Raw genomic sequence first — 13655 nt, 5'->3', positions numbered from 1 at the left:
GGGGGCCTGAGGGCTCTGCTGTGTATGGAACCTGGCCCTGAGGTGAACTGTGACAGGCTGGAGGTGGCACCAGAGCCAGCAGTGCTTTAGATTGAGCAGGAACAGAGACCAGAAGCAAACAGTCCCCCAAATAGTGCCCCCCTTTTGGGGTGACTGTCTCTGCTCCCACTAAATCTCTGAGGTGGCTGAGCTTGGTCCTCCTGGGTAGATTTACCACTATGGCTGGAGCAGGAAGGAGTTTGTCAGGGCTGCACACAGCATTCTGCAGGCTCACAGCCTGGTCTCTGGTGATCACCAGCCCACTGAGGCAACCTGTGTCCCTAGAAACTTCCAGGGGCTGAACAACCACGAACACACCCTGATGCACCTGGGGGTTGGAAGGAGACACCATCCCTGGGCAGATCCAGCAGCGGGCACCTCAGTTTCTGCAGAGGGGAGCGGGTCCTACCTGGGCTTAGCTGTGTCCTGGGGCAGGAGTGGGGTGAGGGGAGCGCTTGGGGCCGGGGTGTGCGTGGGAACAGCCACAGAACAAAGCCATGCAGGGGGAGACAGGCCCAGCTGCCCGTCCCACTCCTATTTTTATCCCACTTCCTAAGGAAGTGCAGCGCAGGGGCGCACGCTCACCCTGGAGCCTTACAGCCTCCGAGGCGGCCAAAGTGGAGCTGCTGGCCAGCTCAGGGCTGGCCCCAGCTTCACCAGCAGCCCCCACACCTCCACACACAATCACAGAATCGGTTGGGTTGGAAGAGACTCCTGAGATCATCAAATCCAACCCAACACCACTGTGTGACCCAGACCATGCACTGAGTGCCAGTCAGCCTTTCCTTCAACACCTCCAGGGACAGTGACTCCACACCTCCCTGGGCAGCCCATTCCAGTGTCTGATCATCTGTGCTGTGAAGAAATTCTTCCTAATGTCCAACATGAGCCTGGTGCAGCTTAAGGCTGTGTCCCTCTCATCGTGTCTTCAACTGCTTTGCAGGAGAGGCTGGGCAGTGCAGCCCCTCACTGCAGCTCCTCACCAACAGAGCAGCCCAAGCTGCCGAGCCTGAACCCCGTCATCATCATCATCATCATCATCATCATCACCATCACCATCCCTGAACAACCCCACAGACAAACAAAACTACAAAACCCTGCCAGGCAGATGCACCTACATTGTTATTCTTGCTGTTTCTTTCTGCCCAACATGCACATTTTCAGAGACCTTGTTATGAGCACTAAGCACGGGGTCCACCAAACAGTCCTGGATGTCGCAAATTCTGGTAGAGGCCTCTGCCCTCAGCAGTGCTGTGAAGTGTTACAATAGGCAGATCCTCCTTGAAGGCACATGGGTAGAACTAAAATAGTATTCGAGTATCACAATGTCTAGAAAATTACAGGCATAAAGCTCAGGAGCGTGTGCTATTAGCTGCATTCCCTGGACAATAAAGGGAAATAGCAACACACAGTGAGGAAAGGGAGAGAAGAGAGGCTGGAAGTCAGTCACCAGAAAACAGAGGAGCGAGATGTGACAAACCCTATTGTTTTAGAGGCAATAAACTCCAGACATCCATCCTTCCTGCCCAGAAGGAAGAACACCTCGCCATTCCCACTTTTCCAGGGAGCCCGCGGCCCGCGCAGCCCTCACGCACCAGCTGCCTGCGCGCGACCGCGCGTCGCGGCCGCGTGACGTCACGGCGCACGATGACGCACAGGGGCGAGCGACGGCGGGTCCCGCAGTCGGGGCCGGACATGGCGGCGCGGCCCGGCCCGCGGGAAGATGAATAAGGGCTGGCTGGAGCTGGAGAGCGATCCCGGTGAGCGGCGGCTCGGCAGCGCGCAGCGGGCGGGGCTGGGCGCGGGCCGGGGTACGGGTGGGGGCGGCGAGGGGGCTCTGATGGACACACGGGCAGCGGGGCCTGGGCTGGGGGAGGGTCGTGAGGGACAGGTCAGGGGGGCTGCAAGGGGCAGGATGGGGGTGTGGGGTGTGCGCGTGGAGTTTTGGGGAGTGGGATTTGTGGTGCATAGGTTCGAGTTTTGAGGCGGGGCTGGGGATGGGAGGTGAATTGGTAAAGTTTGGGGTGGGCTGCGGGTGTGGGGTGTACAGGGGAAGGTTTGGGGGGCTGGGGCTGTGGGGGCATAGGTGAAGTTGTGGTGGTGTGGGTGTTCAAGTGGAACTTTGTGGGGTGCAGGCCGAGGATAGGAGGGTGCGGGAGGGCAGGAAAGGTGCTGAAGAGGCCGGCACCGAGAAACTGGGAGCAGGACGGTGACAGGTGTCCCCTTCCCGCTGCCCTGAAGGTGGATTCTGTGGCGGAGTCCCAAATCCGCCACAGAATTGTTTCATGGGTTGGGATTTCATGGGCCAAAGCTGGTGTTGGCTGGGGCATTGTCTGAAATGTTTTAACCCTCTGAGTCTCTGTAGGGTGGAATGGGGTTGTCCTATAGAGATCTGGGAGCTGCTCTCTAGGATGGGTGGTGAGTTTTTGGGGTGTGGGTGAGGAAATTTGATCACTGGAATTATACTTGTCTCTTGCACTCAGCAAAGGATTCTGTTTGGTGTCAGAGTCCCAGTCACCCCCAGTTTTGTTGTTCTTGATTCTCTTTACTGGTACTTGGAGAATGCTGAAATCATCCCCATCCTCTTTGTCATGGCAAAAAGTCCCAGGACATGGTTTGGATTCTCACAGCTGGGAGGGAAGGTTATTTTCTTGGGAGGCAATCTGTCTGGGCAGAGGCAGGTTTTTTTTTGGATATGTGGCAGTTCGGATGCAGGGCTGGCATCTGGGACAGATATTGGGAGTGACCCACGTGCTGCTCTCAGCTTTTCCATTCAGCACGTCCCACGAGCTGAATATCTTCCCACTGGCTCTTGCCATGGGGCTTGGGATGAAATCTGTGGGTGCTTTAGTGGTCAGGAAGGGTCAGTAGCTCCAGGTTTGGGCTGGCTGCTGGGTGGGGAAGAGAGCCTTGGGAACATCCAGGCTGCTGGCTTAGGGTTATGTGTACGTGTGGACACCAGAATGTGTCCCTGCTAGCCCATATCATTTGGGATGGGTGTTTGAGTGTTCCAGGAGAGGTGTCAGCAGCAGGACTGTGCCTTCTGTGGCTGCTGAGGTAATACAAAATACTGAAATATGGCAGAGAAAAAAGTGGGGTTGGAAGGGACCAGGAAGGCAATAGGGTTTGGTGTAATGGCCTGGCCTCCCACTGCTTTGAAGCATGTTATTTCCACAGCATATTTCTTCTCACTTACAATTTTGTAAGAAATATAATGTTTTCTGCTAAATTAATGAAGACTTCTTGCTCCCAGGAGTTTTGTCCCTGCTTTAATCATTTTAACTTTGGTGTGGAAGCCCCTTGGGCTCTTCTTAATTGAGCCACATACATCAGGGTCCTTAAATCCATTGCTTACAGGGATGTTTCTCAGGACTTAATCCTTCTTATTGGTATTTCCTGGACTTCCTCCCAGGCTTTCAGCAGCCTTTCTAAGGGAGCTAAAAAAGCAGGTTTGTTATTCCAGTCTCGAACTCACTAACTCCATGTGCAGAGTGACTGCCTGAAAATTGGGCTGGCTGCCTTTGCTTCAGCACCTTAGTGGCAGCTGCTGCTCAGTCGCTGAGCTCTGATAATCCTTGTTTTCTTGCTGTTGTCTCTGTATTTCTGGTTATGTCCTCCTGAATTTTGTAGTCACTGGAGACAGGCTGCTGGATTTGGTTCCCCCAAAGAGAGAGGAAGATGAACCCTCAGACTTCCCCTCAGCCCTGTTGCTGTGATCTGGATTTCCCCTCACTGGCTTTTACTAATGTGAACAGAAATTGTATATTTTTAAAATATCTTGTAATATCTTCAGCCAATTTTCTCTGTGGTTACAAGTGTGTGTGTCATTTCGGTGCTCCCTGCTGCTTATTTGGCAGGCCATCTGCAGTGGGTCAGGATGCATTGGGCTCTGGCAGGAAAGAGTTGGTTCAGGTTCTCTTGAGGAAGAGGATGATCAATGGGGATGGAGGGGTGAGGGGAGGTGAAGCACCTCTGAGCTCAGCAGCCCCACTGCTGCGACTCGGTGTGATGCTGGTGCCACTCTGCTGTGGATTTTCTGGCTATGCCTTGGCCTGGGACTATGTGGCACTCTCAGGGGATGATGACAGCAGATTTCCTCTCTGCCCTCTTCAGCCAGAAGTAACCTGTTGGTTTTGTTCCTTTCAGGTCTTTTCACACTCCTGGTTGAAGATTTTGGTAAGTCCTAGAAACCTTTCTGAGAAGTTGGTTTTGTGCCTGACATTACCCTGTCCTTTCTGGTGGGCCTTACACCAGCTTCTCTCCTTTGTCTGCAGGGGTCAAGGGAGTGCAGGTTGAGGAGATTTATGATCTGCAGAGCAAATGCCAAGGGTGAGTCAGAGGCCTGAGGGTGAGTTTTGCGAAGCAGAATGGTCTGTGGGCCTGGGAACTCATCACCAGGTGTTCAGAGCTTTTGAGCTTGTCTGTTTTGGAGGTAAGGGCTGTAAGTGATGGACCAGGAAGGCTTCATCAGGTTTGGGGCAGGCTGGGGACATCCTCCAAGGGATCTCCCTCTCACCATGGAGAGGTGGTATAGTTGCAGTGTGAGCTTTCTTCCTGTCCTGGTGCTGTGAAAAGGCTTTGAGGGTGTTGCTTCTTAAAAGCCATTGCTGAATTCCTTTCAAGAATGAATCCAAGGTAAGTGTAAAAGCAGGGGACTGGCCATGCACTGTTCTGCAGGTCAGTCAGTGTCCAGAGGCGAATTTCCCATTTCTTTGTCTTCAGCCTCTTAAAACTTGTCAATCATCAAAGTTTTCTTGATTGTTGGCTGAGCCTGGAGCATCAGCGCTGGAGTGTCCTCAGTAGTGTCGGGCTGGGGACATTGTGGCAGGGATGGTCACTTCCAGAAAGATGGCACTGGTTGTTCTGCTTTTCCTCTCTCTCTTTGCTCTGCCTGTGAAACAGAAGGTTTCTGATGCTGTGCAGAGCAGCCCCACTGGTGTGGTTTGCCCAAAGTGCTGCAGCTGCTGCTTTCTCTCTGCAGCCCCGTGTATGGGTTCATCTTCCTGTTCAAGTGGATTGAGGAGCGCCGGTCCCGCCGGAAGGTCTCCACGCTGGTGGATGAGACGTCGGTGATCGATGATGACATCGTCAATAACATGTTCTTTGCTCACCAGGTGGGCTCCAGGAGGGGGGAAAGTTTCTGTGGGGTGTCTCCTGTGACACCTCAGGGAAGCAATGTGGTATACTGAGAGGCTGCACTGATCTTGCCATGAGGGCAGCTCTTCTTTCCTGGGAGTGTCTTCCCGGAGCTCCAGGTTGGAGGGTATCCAGTGAGGGCTGGGTGACTGTGGCCTGCACTGTGAGCAGATGCTCATGGGGCATGGTGAGGCTCACTATGTGATACTGACTGCCCTCCTTCCTCTGAGAGCTGAGGTCGAGTCAGCTGCTCTCACAAGTGATGATGGTTCTTGCATCAGTGCTTTCAGTTGATTGTTGTCAACATTGAGAGGTTGTTGAAAGGCTGCCTTGTTCCTGCTCGTTAAGTTGGTCTTTGTGTTACTCTCCAGCTGATCCCCAATTCCTGTGCCACCCATGCCCTGCTGAGCGTCCTCCTGAACTGCAACAATGTCGACCTGGGGCCCACGCTGAGCCGCATGAAGGATTTCACCAAAGGCTTCAGCCCTGAGGTATGGCCAGGGTCAGGCAGGACTGTGCAGGGGTGGCACAGGTGGCTCTGCCTTCTGCTCCCCTCTTGGGGTGATGCTCTTCATGAGCTGGCTCCTTCCCTGCCTTCTGAGGCTGCACACTGCAGCAGGATTGCCTCTTCTCTTTCATACTCCTGCCTTGTCTTGCTCAGAGCCTTGGTCCCCTTCAGGCTGGGCACAGCTCTGAGCCTTCTGTCATGTTACTCCCTGAATCAAAAGTCCTCTCTTCTCCCTTCACACCTTTTGTGAAGTTTGTTTTTCCCCAGCTGTAATTTATTCAGTAGAAATTGTGTGCTTTCTCCATCTTGGACTTTACCTGTAAGAAGATGTAGAGCCTGAGGGTTTCTGTCCTGGTCCTGTGGGTAGATGGAGGGAGGGAGTGGGAAGGTGGAAGGCGAAGCATTTTGTTTGTTCCATGTCACATCTCAGCTGTTCTCCTCTCTTGCTGTTGGCTGCAGAGCAAAGGCTATGCCATCGGCAACGCCCCGGAGCTGGCCAAGGCCCACAACAGCCATGCCAGGTGAGTGAGGGGTGTCTGCAACTCCCTCTCTCTGGAGGAGGCAGACTCTCCATGACCTCTCGCCCTCGCAGGCCAGAGCCGCGGCACTTGCCGGAGAAGCAGAACGGGATCAGCGCAGTGCGGACCATGGAGGCTTTTCATTTTGTCAGCTATGTCCCCATCAAGGGACGGCTCTTTGAGCTGGATGGGCTGAAGGTCTATCCCATTGACCACGGTAAGAGTCCATCTGTCCCTGCTTATTGACATAGGTGAATAACACCCTGGTGTGTCCAAATGTATTATTTTTCATTGCCTCTTAGTGTTAACTGGAGTTAGTGGAGAATCACTGAGTTTGTCCTGATTTGTCCTGAGTTTTGACAGCTAATTTTGGAGCCTGTGTGCTGGGGACTGTGCCTAGAAAGAAGTTATTTCTAAATGCATTGATTTTGTTTTTCCAGCCTTGCTATTTTCCTCCCCAGTCACTCAGGGCCATGAGGTCCTTCAGCTCTGAAATAACTTCATATAGCAAGGAGAATTTATCTCCTCCCTCACTCCTTATGCCAAATAACCACTGTGTGTTGAGGCAACTGGTCCAAACAGATCCCACTGGAGTGCCTGGGTTACTCCCTTCTCTTACAACTTGACCCCTCAGTTCCTTTTTTCAGGCAGTTATTTACCCCTACCAGGTTTCTGCCTGTCAATCCCTTTGGTAAGGCACCCACTTCATGTACTTGGTTTACTTAAGCATAGCCTGCTTTGCTAAGTCCAGCTGTGTCTTGTTATCACAGGGCCGTGGGCAGATGACGAGGAATGGACGGACAAAGCCAGGAGAGTGATCATGGAGCGCATTGGCCTGGCCACTGCAGGGTAATGTCCTGGCCCATGGGGCAAACACCGGCCTCTTGCCATATTCCCCTGAATTATTTGTACTGTGGTTTCTGAGTGGCAGGATGTGGAAGTGGAGGTTGCCTATGGAGAGGTGCAGGTGGCTCTGCCCCTTGCCTTCTCTTGCCTGCAGAGCATGCATTCCCTGTGTGATGCAGAGTCCCTGCAAATGCTGCACAGCATTGAGTGGCCTGGTTAGGTCTGTGTTAGCTCAAGTCCATAGGAGAAGGAGTGGTGCTTCTGGTCTTGAGCTGGACCTCTTGGATGCTTGGACATGAGGGTGACAGCACTGGCACAGGTTGCCTAAAGATGTTGTGTAATCTCCATCTTTGGAGGTATTCAAAAGCTGTCTGGATGTTGTCCTGACCAGTTCTGGGTGATACTGCTGGAGCAGGGACTGGAGCAGATGACTGCTCCTTCCCATGTCAACCAACCTGTGACTCTGAAACTGTTTTGTGTGGGAACTGAAATGAACCTTGCACTGCTTCTTCAGGCACTGTGAGGTTGACTTGGTTTTGGGGAGAAGCCTTGGGAGTGTGGGTGTTAAATGCCCAGGCAGGAGGTGGGGATGGGGCTGTCACCATGATCCCATGGCTGAGGGCTGCTGTCTTTCCTGCAGGGAGCCGTACCACGACATCCGCTTCAACCTGATGGCTGTGGTGCCTGACCGGAGGATGAAGTACGAGTCCAAACTGCACATCCTGAAGATGAACCGCCAGACTGTGCTGGAGGCCTTGCAGCAGGTGGGACAGCCCAAGCCCTGAGGGAGTGCAAGGCAAATAGGCTTTTTCAGGGCATCTACCTGTGCTGACAGGGTCCTGGTTTTAGGGGTTTTGTTTGGCCTTGGGAAAAATCTTGTGGGAAGAGGACATAGCCAGCCTCACAGCTTGGCCATTGCTGCTCACCTGGGAGGTGGCTCACCTGTGTAATTTGTGTGCCTGGGCACTTGGTGTTGGCTCACCCTCATGAGCTCTGCAGCGCTCGAGTGGGAAAGATGTGGTTTGGGTCATTGCTGGTCCAGCATGCAGTTTCTGTGTCGTTTGCTTTCAAGCTTATCCGAGTAACTCAGCCTGAGCTGATCCAGACCCAGAAGTCTCAGGAGTCTCAGCCTGCTGAAGAGGCAAAGCCAGCCAGCAGCAAGACCGTGACTCCAGAGAGCACTCACCCAGGTAGGACCTTGTACCAGCAGTGTTGCCAGCCTGGCCTGCCATGGAGTGAGCACAGGGTGTTAACAACAGCTGACTGACCTGGGGCTTGGGGCAGTTTTACTGTCAGCTTCACTTTTTTTTCTGTGAGCCCTGCTCCATGCACACTGTGCTGGGTGTGGTGATGCCTGGGAATGTGTTGGAGGGTGCAAAGCTTGAAAGTTGGAGGGCTGGAGCCTGGGGACACAGGTGATGGATGAAGGTGGTTGGGGTGGTCTGGAGGAGTGAAGAGCTCTTCTCTCACCTGGGTGAATAAAGGGTGGTAGAGGATGTGAAGGTGACAGTGCTGGTGATGAAAGGCTGTGCTGTGTTTGTGTGGCAGATGGCACCGATGAACCCACCAGCCAGGGCCACCCCACGGCCACGCAGAGCCCACCCAGCAAATCCAAACCGGTGCCAAAGACAACAGTGAGCGGCATCAATGGGGCCCCTCCAGCAAACCCCAACCCCATTGTGCAGAGACTGCCAGCCTTCCTGGATAATCACAACTATGCCAAGTCCCCCATGCAGGTAGGCTGGACTGCCAGACTAGTGGCACACCTGATTCAAGCTAAGCTCTTTGCCTGCAGTATCTCATATCTGTGGTACCACAGCTGTCAGCTGGCCTAAGCCCAGCCTTGCCTTGCAGCTAGCCTGGCCCAGCACTAACCCAGGCTGGGAGGGGAGAGGGTAAATAAAGACTGACCTGACAAAGGATCAAAGGATGTTAACCTTAATGTGGGTAAACTGAGCAAAAATGGGGAAGGGTTCCTGTTTTCTCTCAAAAGAGCCAGTTTCTGGTGTTGGGCTGGACCAAGGACGAGTCCACTGGGTTCTTCCTCCTTGCCCTGCTGCCTTCAGCAATTGTGTGTTGCAGGAGGAGGAAGACCTTGCGGCAGGAGTAGGTCGCAACCGAGTCCCAGTCCGACAGCACCAGCAGTACTCGGATGATGAGGATGACTATGATGATGATGATGAGGAGGAAGTTCGTAATACCAACTCAGCCATCAGGTGACAGCTTGAGCTGAGGGTGGCAGGCTGGGAGCTGACATTTGCAGAACTGTCATGAGGACTTCCCTGACCTCCTTCCTTTGATCTTGATAGTTATGTTCTTCACCTGCCATTTTACCTTTCACTCAGTGGATTTTGTGAAGTCCTTCTGTAGCTCTTTACAGCCAACTCTGAATTTCAGCTGCCCTGGGAGTAACTGTGTATTGGCAGGAGGCTTTGGGGCTTTGAGGAAGCTTGGTTCCACAGCAAGGGAACTCTGGGGGCTTTGGAAGAAGAGCAGCGGGTACCCAGCACCTTGTGCCCTCTAGCAGTGTAGGGATCCCTGGGACTGAGTGGCTCAGTGGTGCTGAGATGTGCTGCAAGAGAAGCCGATGGCACTGGGGGTGATGTTGAAATGTTTCAGACCTTGTTGTATCCCAGCAGGCAGCCTGGACTGCTGAGCTCAGGGATGGCAGTGTCCATGCTGGGCCCCCACCTCCTTCTACCAGCTTCTCACCTTCCCTGCTGTGTTTCTGGGCAGGTACAAGAGGAAAGGGCAAGTGAAGCAAGAGCATGTGGCAGGGGCCGCAGATGGCCAGCTCTCCGTCCTGCAGCCCAATACCATCAACGTCCTGGCTGAGAAGCTGAAGGAATCTCAAAAGGATCTTTCCATTCCCCTGTCCATCAAGACGAGCGGCGGGGGTGCCGCCGTGGCAGTGGTCACCCACTCCCAGCCCTCCCCCACCCCCAGCAACGAGAGCACAGACACCGCCTCTGAGATCGGCAGCGCCTTCAACTCCCCACTGCGCTCCCCCATCCGCTCGGCCAACCCCACGCGCCCCTCCAGCCCCGTCACCTCCCACATCTCCAAGGTGCTGTTTGGCGAGGAGGACGGGCTGCTGCGCGTCGACTGCATGCGCTACAACCGGGCTGTCAGGGACCTGGGGCCCATTGTCAGCTCTGGGCTGCTGCACCTCACCGAGGATGGCGTGTTCTGCCCGCTGGCTGCTGCAGGTAAGTGCCTGCGTTAGGGGGGTGCTGTCTCGCCTGGGGTGGCAGGACAGTGACCTTTGACTTCAGGGGCGGATGCCAGTCCTTTGTGGTGGCTCCAATGCTTCCTTTCCATGTGTGTAGATGGGAAAAACTCCCCCTCTTCCATCAAACCCGGTGAAGAGGCCCCGGTTGCGATCAAACTGGAGGAGAAGGAGGGCAGTGAGGCCAGTGACAGCAAAGAGAAGGTGGGACTTGGCAGGACCAGTGATCACCCTGGGGGGGAAAAGTATTCTCCCAAGGTGAGTTTTGTGCTGCGACAGCCCTGGGAACGTGGAGCTCACCTGGAGGCGCAGCAGCGCTGGCAGTGACCGAACTGCATGTGCACGCTGTCCCCTCGCGTGTCGTCGCAGCCGTGCCTCGAGGCACAGGGCAGTGCAGGTTTTGTGTCATCTCGGGGACCTTTGCCTTGGTAGTGGGCACAGCCCCTGTCTCTGCAGCTGAGACGTTCAGCCTGCTGTGCTCTCTTCTGGGCCAGGAGCTGGTGAGACCCTGCATCCCCACGTCCCAGCCCGCTGGTAACTTCACAGCCTGTCTGTGCCCTCCAGCCAGGGTCAGGACCAGGCTCAAGGCAGCACAAGCGCACCAAGCTCTCTGGAGGAGAGCTGGATAGAAACTTCCCCCAAAGGGAAGTCTTCAGGTTTTGTTTTTGAGGGGAAGCAGGCCCTGGGGAGGGAAGTGGGGGCATTTCTAGTACACAGGCAGCCCTTCCCCCTGTCCCAAAACCAAGTATATTGGGGCTGGGGCAGAACCCACCTCCCCTGGGGCTGGCCATAGTGAATTCCCTACAATGAACTGATCTTTCTATTTTTCCCCTGGCAAGTGTTTTTCCTTTGATGGATCCTCCCTTTCCTAGCACAGACAGGAACACCTGCCAGTTCACCCTGCTGGCTCCTGGGCTGTGGCTCATGTTTTGCGCTCATGTTTGGTCTGCTTGATCCTGGTAGGAGCTGCTGGCACTGCTCAAGTGTGTGGAAGCAGAGATTGCAAACTATGAAGCTTGCCTGAAGGAGGAAGTAGAGAAGAGGAAGAAATTCAAGGTGTGCTGCTGGCTTGTTTGCACTGCTGCTTTACCTGCCCAAAGGCTTTTGTCTGGAGTGGTTTTATGTAAAAATGGAGGGAGAGCGGTTCAGCTGAGAATGGCGATGAGCAGCATTCAGAGTCTCTTCCCTATTACCGAACAGCCCAGCAGGGCATAGCTCTTACAGGACAGACCACAGCACCAAGGCAGCACTGGCAGCCTGGGGGAGGGTGATACAGTGCTGGGATGAACATCAGCACTGATGGGAGGCAGGGGAGGGTCAGCAGAGATACCTCCCCTGCCTACCCTCACTTTTTCCCAGCTGCCCTTGGTGGAACATATTGGTATCTGAACTGGGGGGCAGACAGTCCAAGATAGGCTGGGAGGTGGGGGGTCCCTTCCTGCTTCAGTCTCCTTAGTCTGTATGCTGGGCCAGGCATGCCAGTTCTTTGTCCCCTGTTAACTTTGAACTCTCCCTTCTCCCTGCCCTCTGTTTGTGGATTATTTGTGGATTTGTCTCTTTGCAGATTGATGACCAGAGGAGAACCCACAACTATGATGAGTTCATCTGTACTTTCATATCCATGCTGGCCCAGGAAGGTGAGCTGTGCTTATGGGACAGAATGTTTGGGTTCAGCTGGGGGAGCTGCACTGAGCATGATGGAACCTAGGCCGCTCATCCTGCCTGGGCTCCCTGTTTAGGCCAGGCCTGGGGCACAGGCTCAGTCTGGGGAGCCACAGATCCTTGCTTTTTCCTTACAGTTTATAGTCCCAGGAGGTGCCCACTGATGGCTTTTGAGCCAGAGGGGCAGGGCTGCCCTCTGGCATGGGTAATCCCAGCACCCCAGGCCTGTGTGTGTGCTCTCCCTGCAGGCATGCTGGCCAGCCTCGTGGAGCAGAACATCTCTGTGCGCAGGCGGCAGGGAGTCAGCATCGGCCGCCTGCACAAGCAGAGGAAGCCGGACCGCCGGAAACGCTCCCGCCCCTACAAAGCCAAGCGCCAGTAGCCAGAGAGCCAAGACTGAGAAACAGCAGTTGGGCTTTGTGGCTTTGGGCACTAGCACTTGGATCTATGTTACCCTTTGCCCAAGGAAGAGGGACCACAGTGACAAGCCCTCAGCCCAGGTGGAGCCTGGGGACAAAGGGAAATCCGGTTTTTCTCTGCACCTAAGCTGTGAAAAGCAAGAACCTGTCTGGAGGAGTCCCTGCAGCAGAAGGGAGTCTGGAGTGCTCAGCTTCCCTGACCAGGCCATGGCAGCACCCAGACATTGTCGCCTCCATCTCAGCGCCCTGCCTGAGGACTGTGACCGGAGGGAATGAGCCCACCCAGCTGGGGCTGGGTCTGGCCTTGTGGGAATGCTGGCAATGCCTGAGGCTGTGCTGGCCGCAGCTGGCTGTGGCTTGTATCCTCCTGCATTGGGGCCTTCAGCTCTGTGCTTCCCTGGGATGTTCATGTCTCTTTTCTATCTTTCTCCCTCCCTTCCCCAAGCTTATTTTTGTTCCTAACCCAGGCTCTGGCCACTCCTGGCAGGGTGGCTCCAGGGACATGCCACTTCTGCACCCACCCCACACTGCACTGCCCAGTTGCTGAGGCTGGCTGAGCTCCTGGGGATGGTGACACCTTCCCAGTGTAGCCTGGCACCCCAGTGGGCCATGGCAGCTCTGTTGCTGGATGAGGGTGGGTAGGCTCATCTGTGGAGCTGGGCCTTGTGCCTAGCCCTCTGTGGTGCTGCTGGGGATGGCCTGTGCCTCTTGCTGCCCTGGCTGCTCTCCTTGGGACCAGCTCTGTGACCCTGGCAGTGCCTATGGGTCATGTAGCATTGCACCAGGCCCAGGCCCCAGAGAAACCCCGGGTGCCTAGGCTGGCCTTGGTGGTGCTGGGCACAACACAAGGGTGGACACTGGCTGTGGCTTGGTGAAGCAGGGGCAGATGTGGCTGGTTGCTGCAATGGTAGAGGTGGGATGGGGGCAGCAGTGGAGGGAACCACAGGTCCTCTTGCCCCTGGATGGCTGCTACCCAGTGCTTGCTGGTGCAGCCTGGCTGCCTCTTGCCCACTGCCTCCTGCCAGTCCCCAGGAGCCTGGCAGAAATCTGAGATATCAGAGGTGAGCACTGCTCTCCACTGCTTGTCCTCGGGTGGAGCTGCCACAGGAGAGGACTGAATTTTTTCAATATGTGTACAGATTTTGACTATGGAATGAAACAGTTCTTTAGGTATTTGTTGAAGGAAAGAAAATCCTTCTGTCTCTTGCTGTGTCTAATATCAAGTGCTGTAAATAATGAATCTGTCTGAAGGAATAAAGCTATCCTGTAATGGCCAGCCACAGAAGAGTTGTGAGGGA

The 13655-nt window shown here is 54.7% G+C and overlaps 1 protein-coding gene across 2 annotated transcripts; it reads left to right on the top strand.

Moving 5' to 3' along the window:
* The first annotated feature begins 1672 nt into the window (after positions 1-1672).
* BAP1 (BRCA1 associated protein 1) lies at positions 1673-13633 on the top strand. 2 transcript variants are annotated; one of them, XM_058844928.1, is made up of 17 exons: positions 1673-1799; positions 4186-4215; positions 4314-4368; positions 5021-5153; positions 5547-5666; positions 6143-6204; positions 6276-6418; positions 6972-7050; positions 7688-7811; positions 8120-8237; positions 8596-8783; positions 9130-9263; positions 9784-10256; positions 10377-10480; positions 11240-11332; positions 11841-11913; positions 12187-13633. In XM_058844928.1, the coding sequence occupies exons 1-17, from the start codon at positions 1763-1765 to the stop codon at positions 12318-12320; spliced, it is 2100 nt and encodes a 699-aa protein (XP_058700911.1). In that variant the 5' UTR covers positions 1673-1762; the 3' UTR covers positions 12321-13633. The 2 variants fall into 2 exon arrangements, with proteins under 2 accessions (XP_058700911.1, XP_058700910.1); XM_058844927.1 differs by having other exon boundaries at positions 10377-10534.
* Positions 13634-13655: the final 22 nt, after the last annotated feature.

The sequence above is a fragment of the Poecile atricapillus genome, chromosome 9, assembly GCF_030490865.1.
Source record: "Poecile atricapillus isolate bPoeAtr1 chromosome 9, bPoeAtr1.hap1, whole genome shotgun sequence".
NCBI lineage: Eukaryota > Metazoa > Chordata > Aves > Passeriformes > Paridae > Poecile > Poecile atricapillus.
This window is presented reverse-complemented; position numbering and strand designations above follow the sequence as displayed.

Coding starts and splice junctions, on each gene's coding strand:
- BAP1 (XM_058844927.1), top strand. CDS start 1,763: ATGAATAAGGGCTGGCTGGAGCTGGAGAGCGATCCCG. Junction 5,154..5,546: donor ACATGTTCTTTGCTCACCAG/GTGGGCTCCAGG, acceptor GTTACTCTCCAG/CTGATCCCCAATTCCTGTGC. Junction 7,051..7,687: donor ATTGGCCTGGCCACTGCAGG/GTAATGTCCTGG, acceptor TCTTTCCTGCAG/GGAGCCGTACCACGACATCC.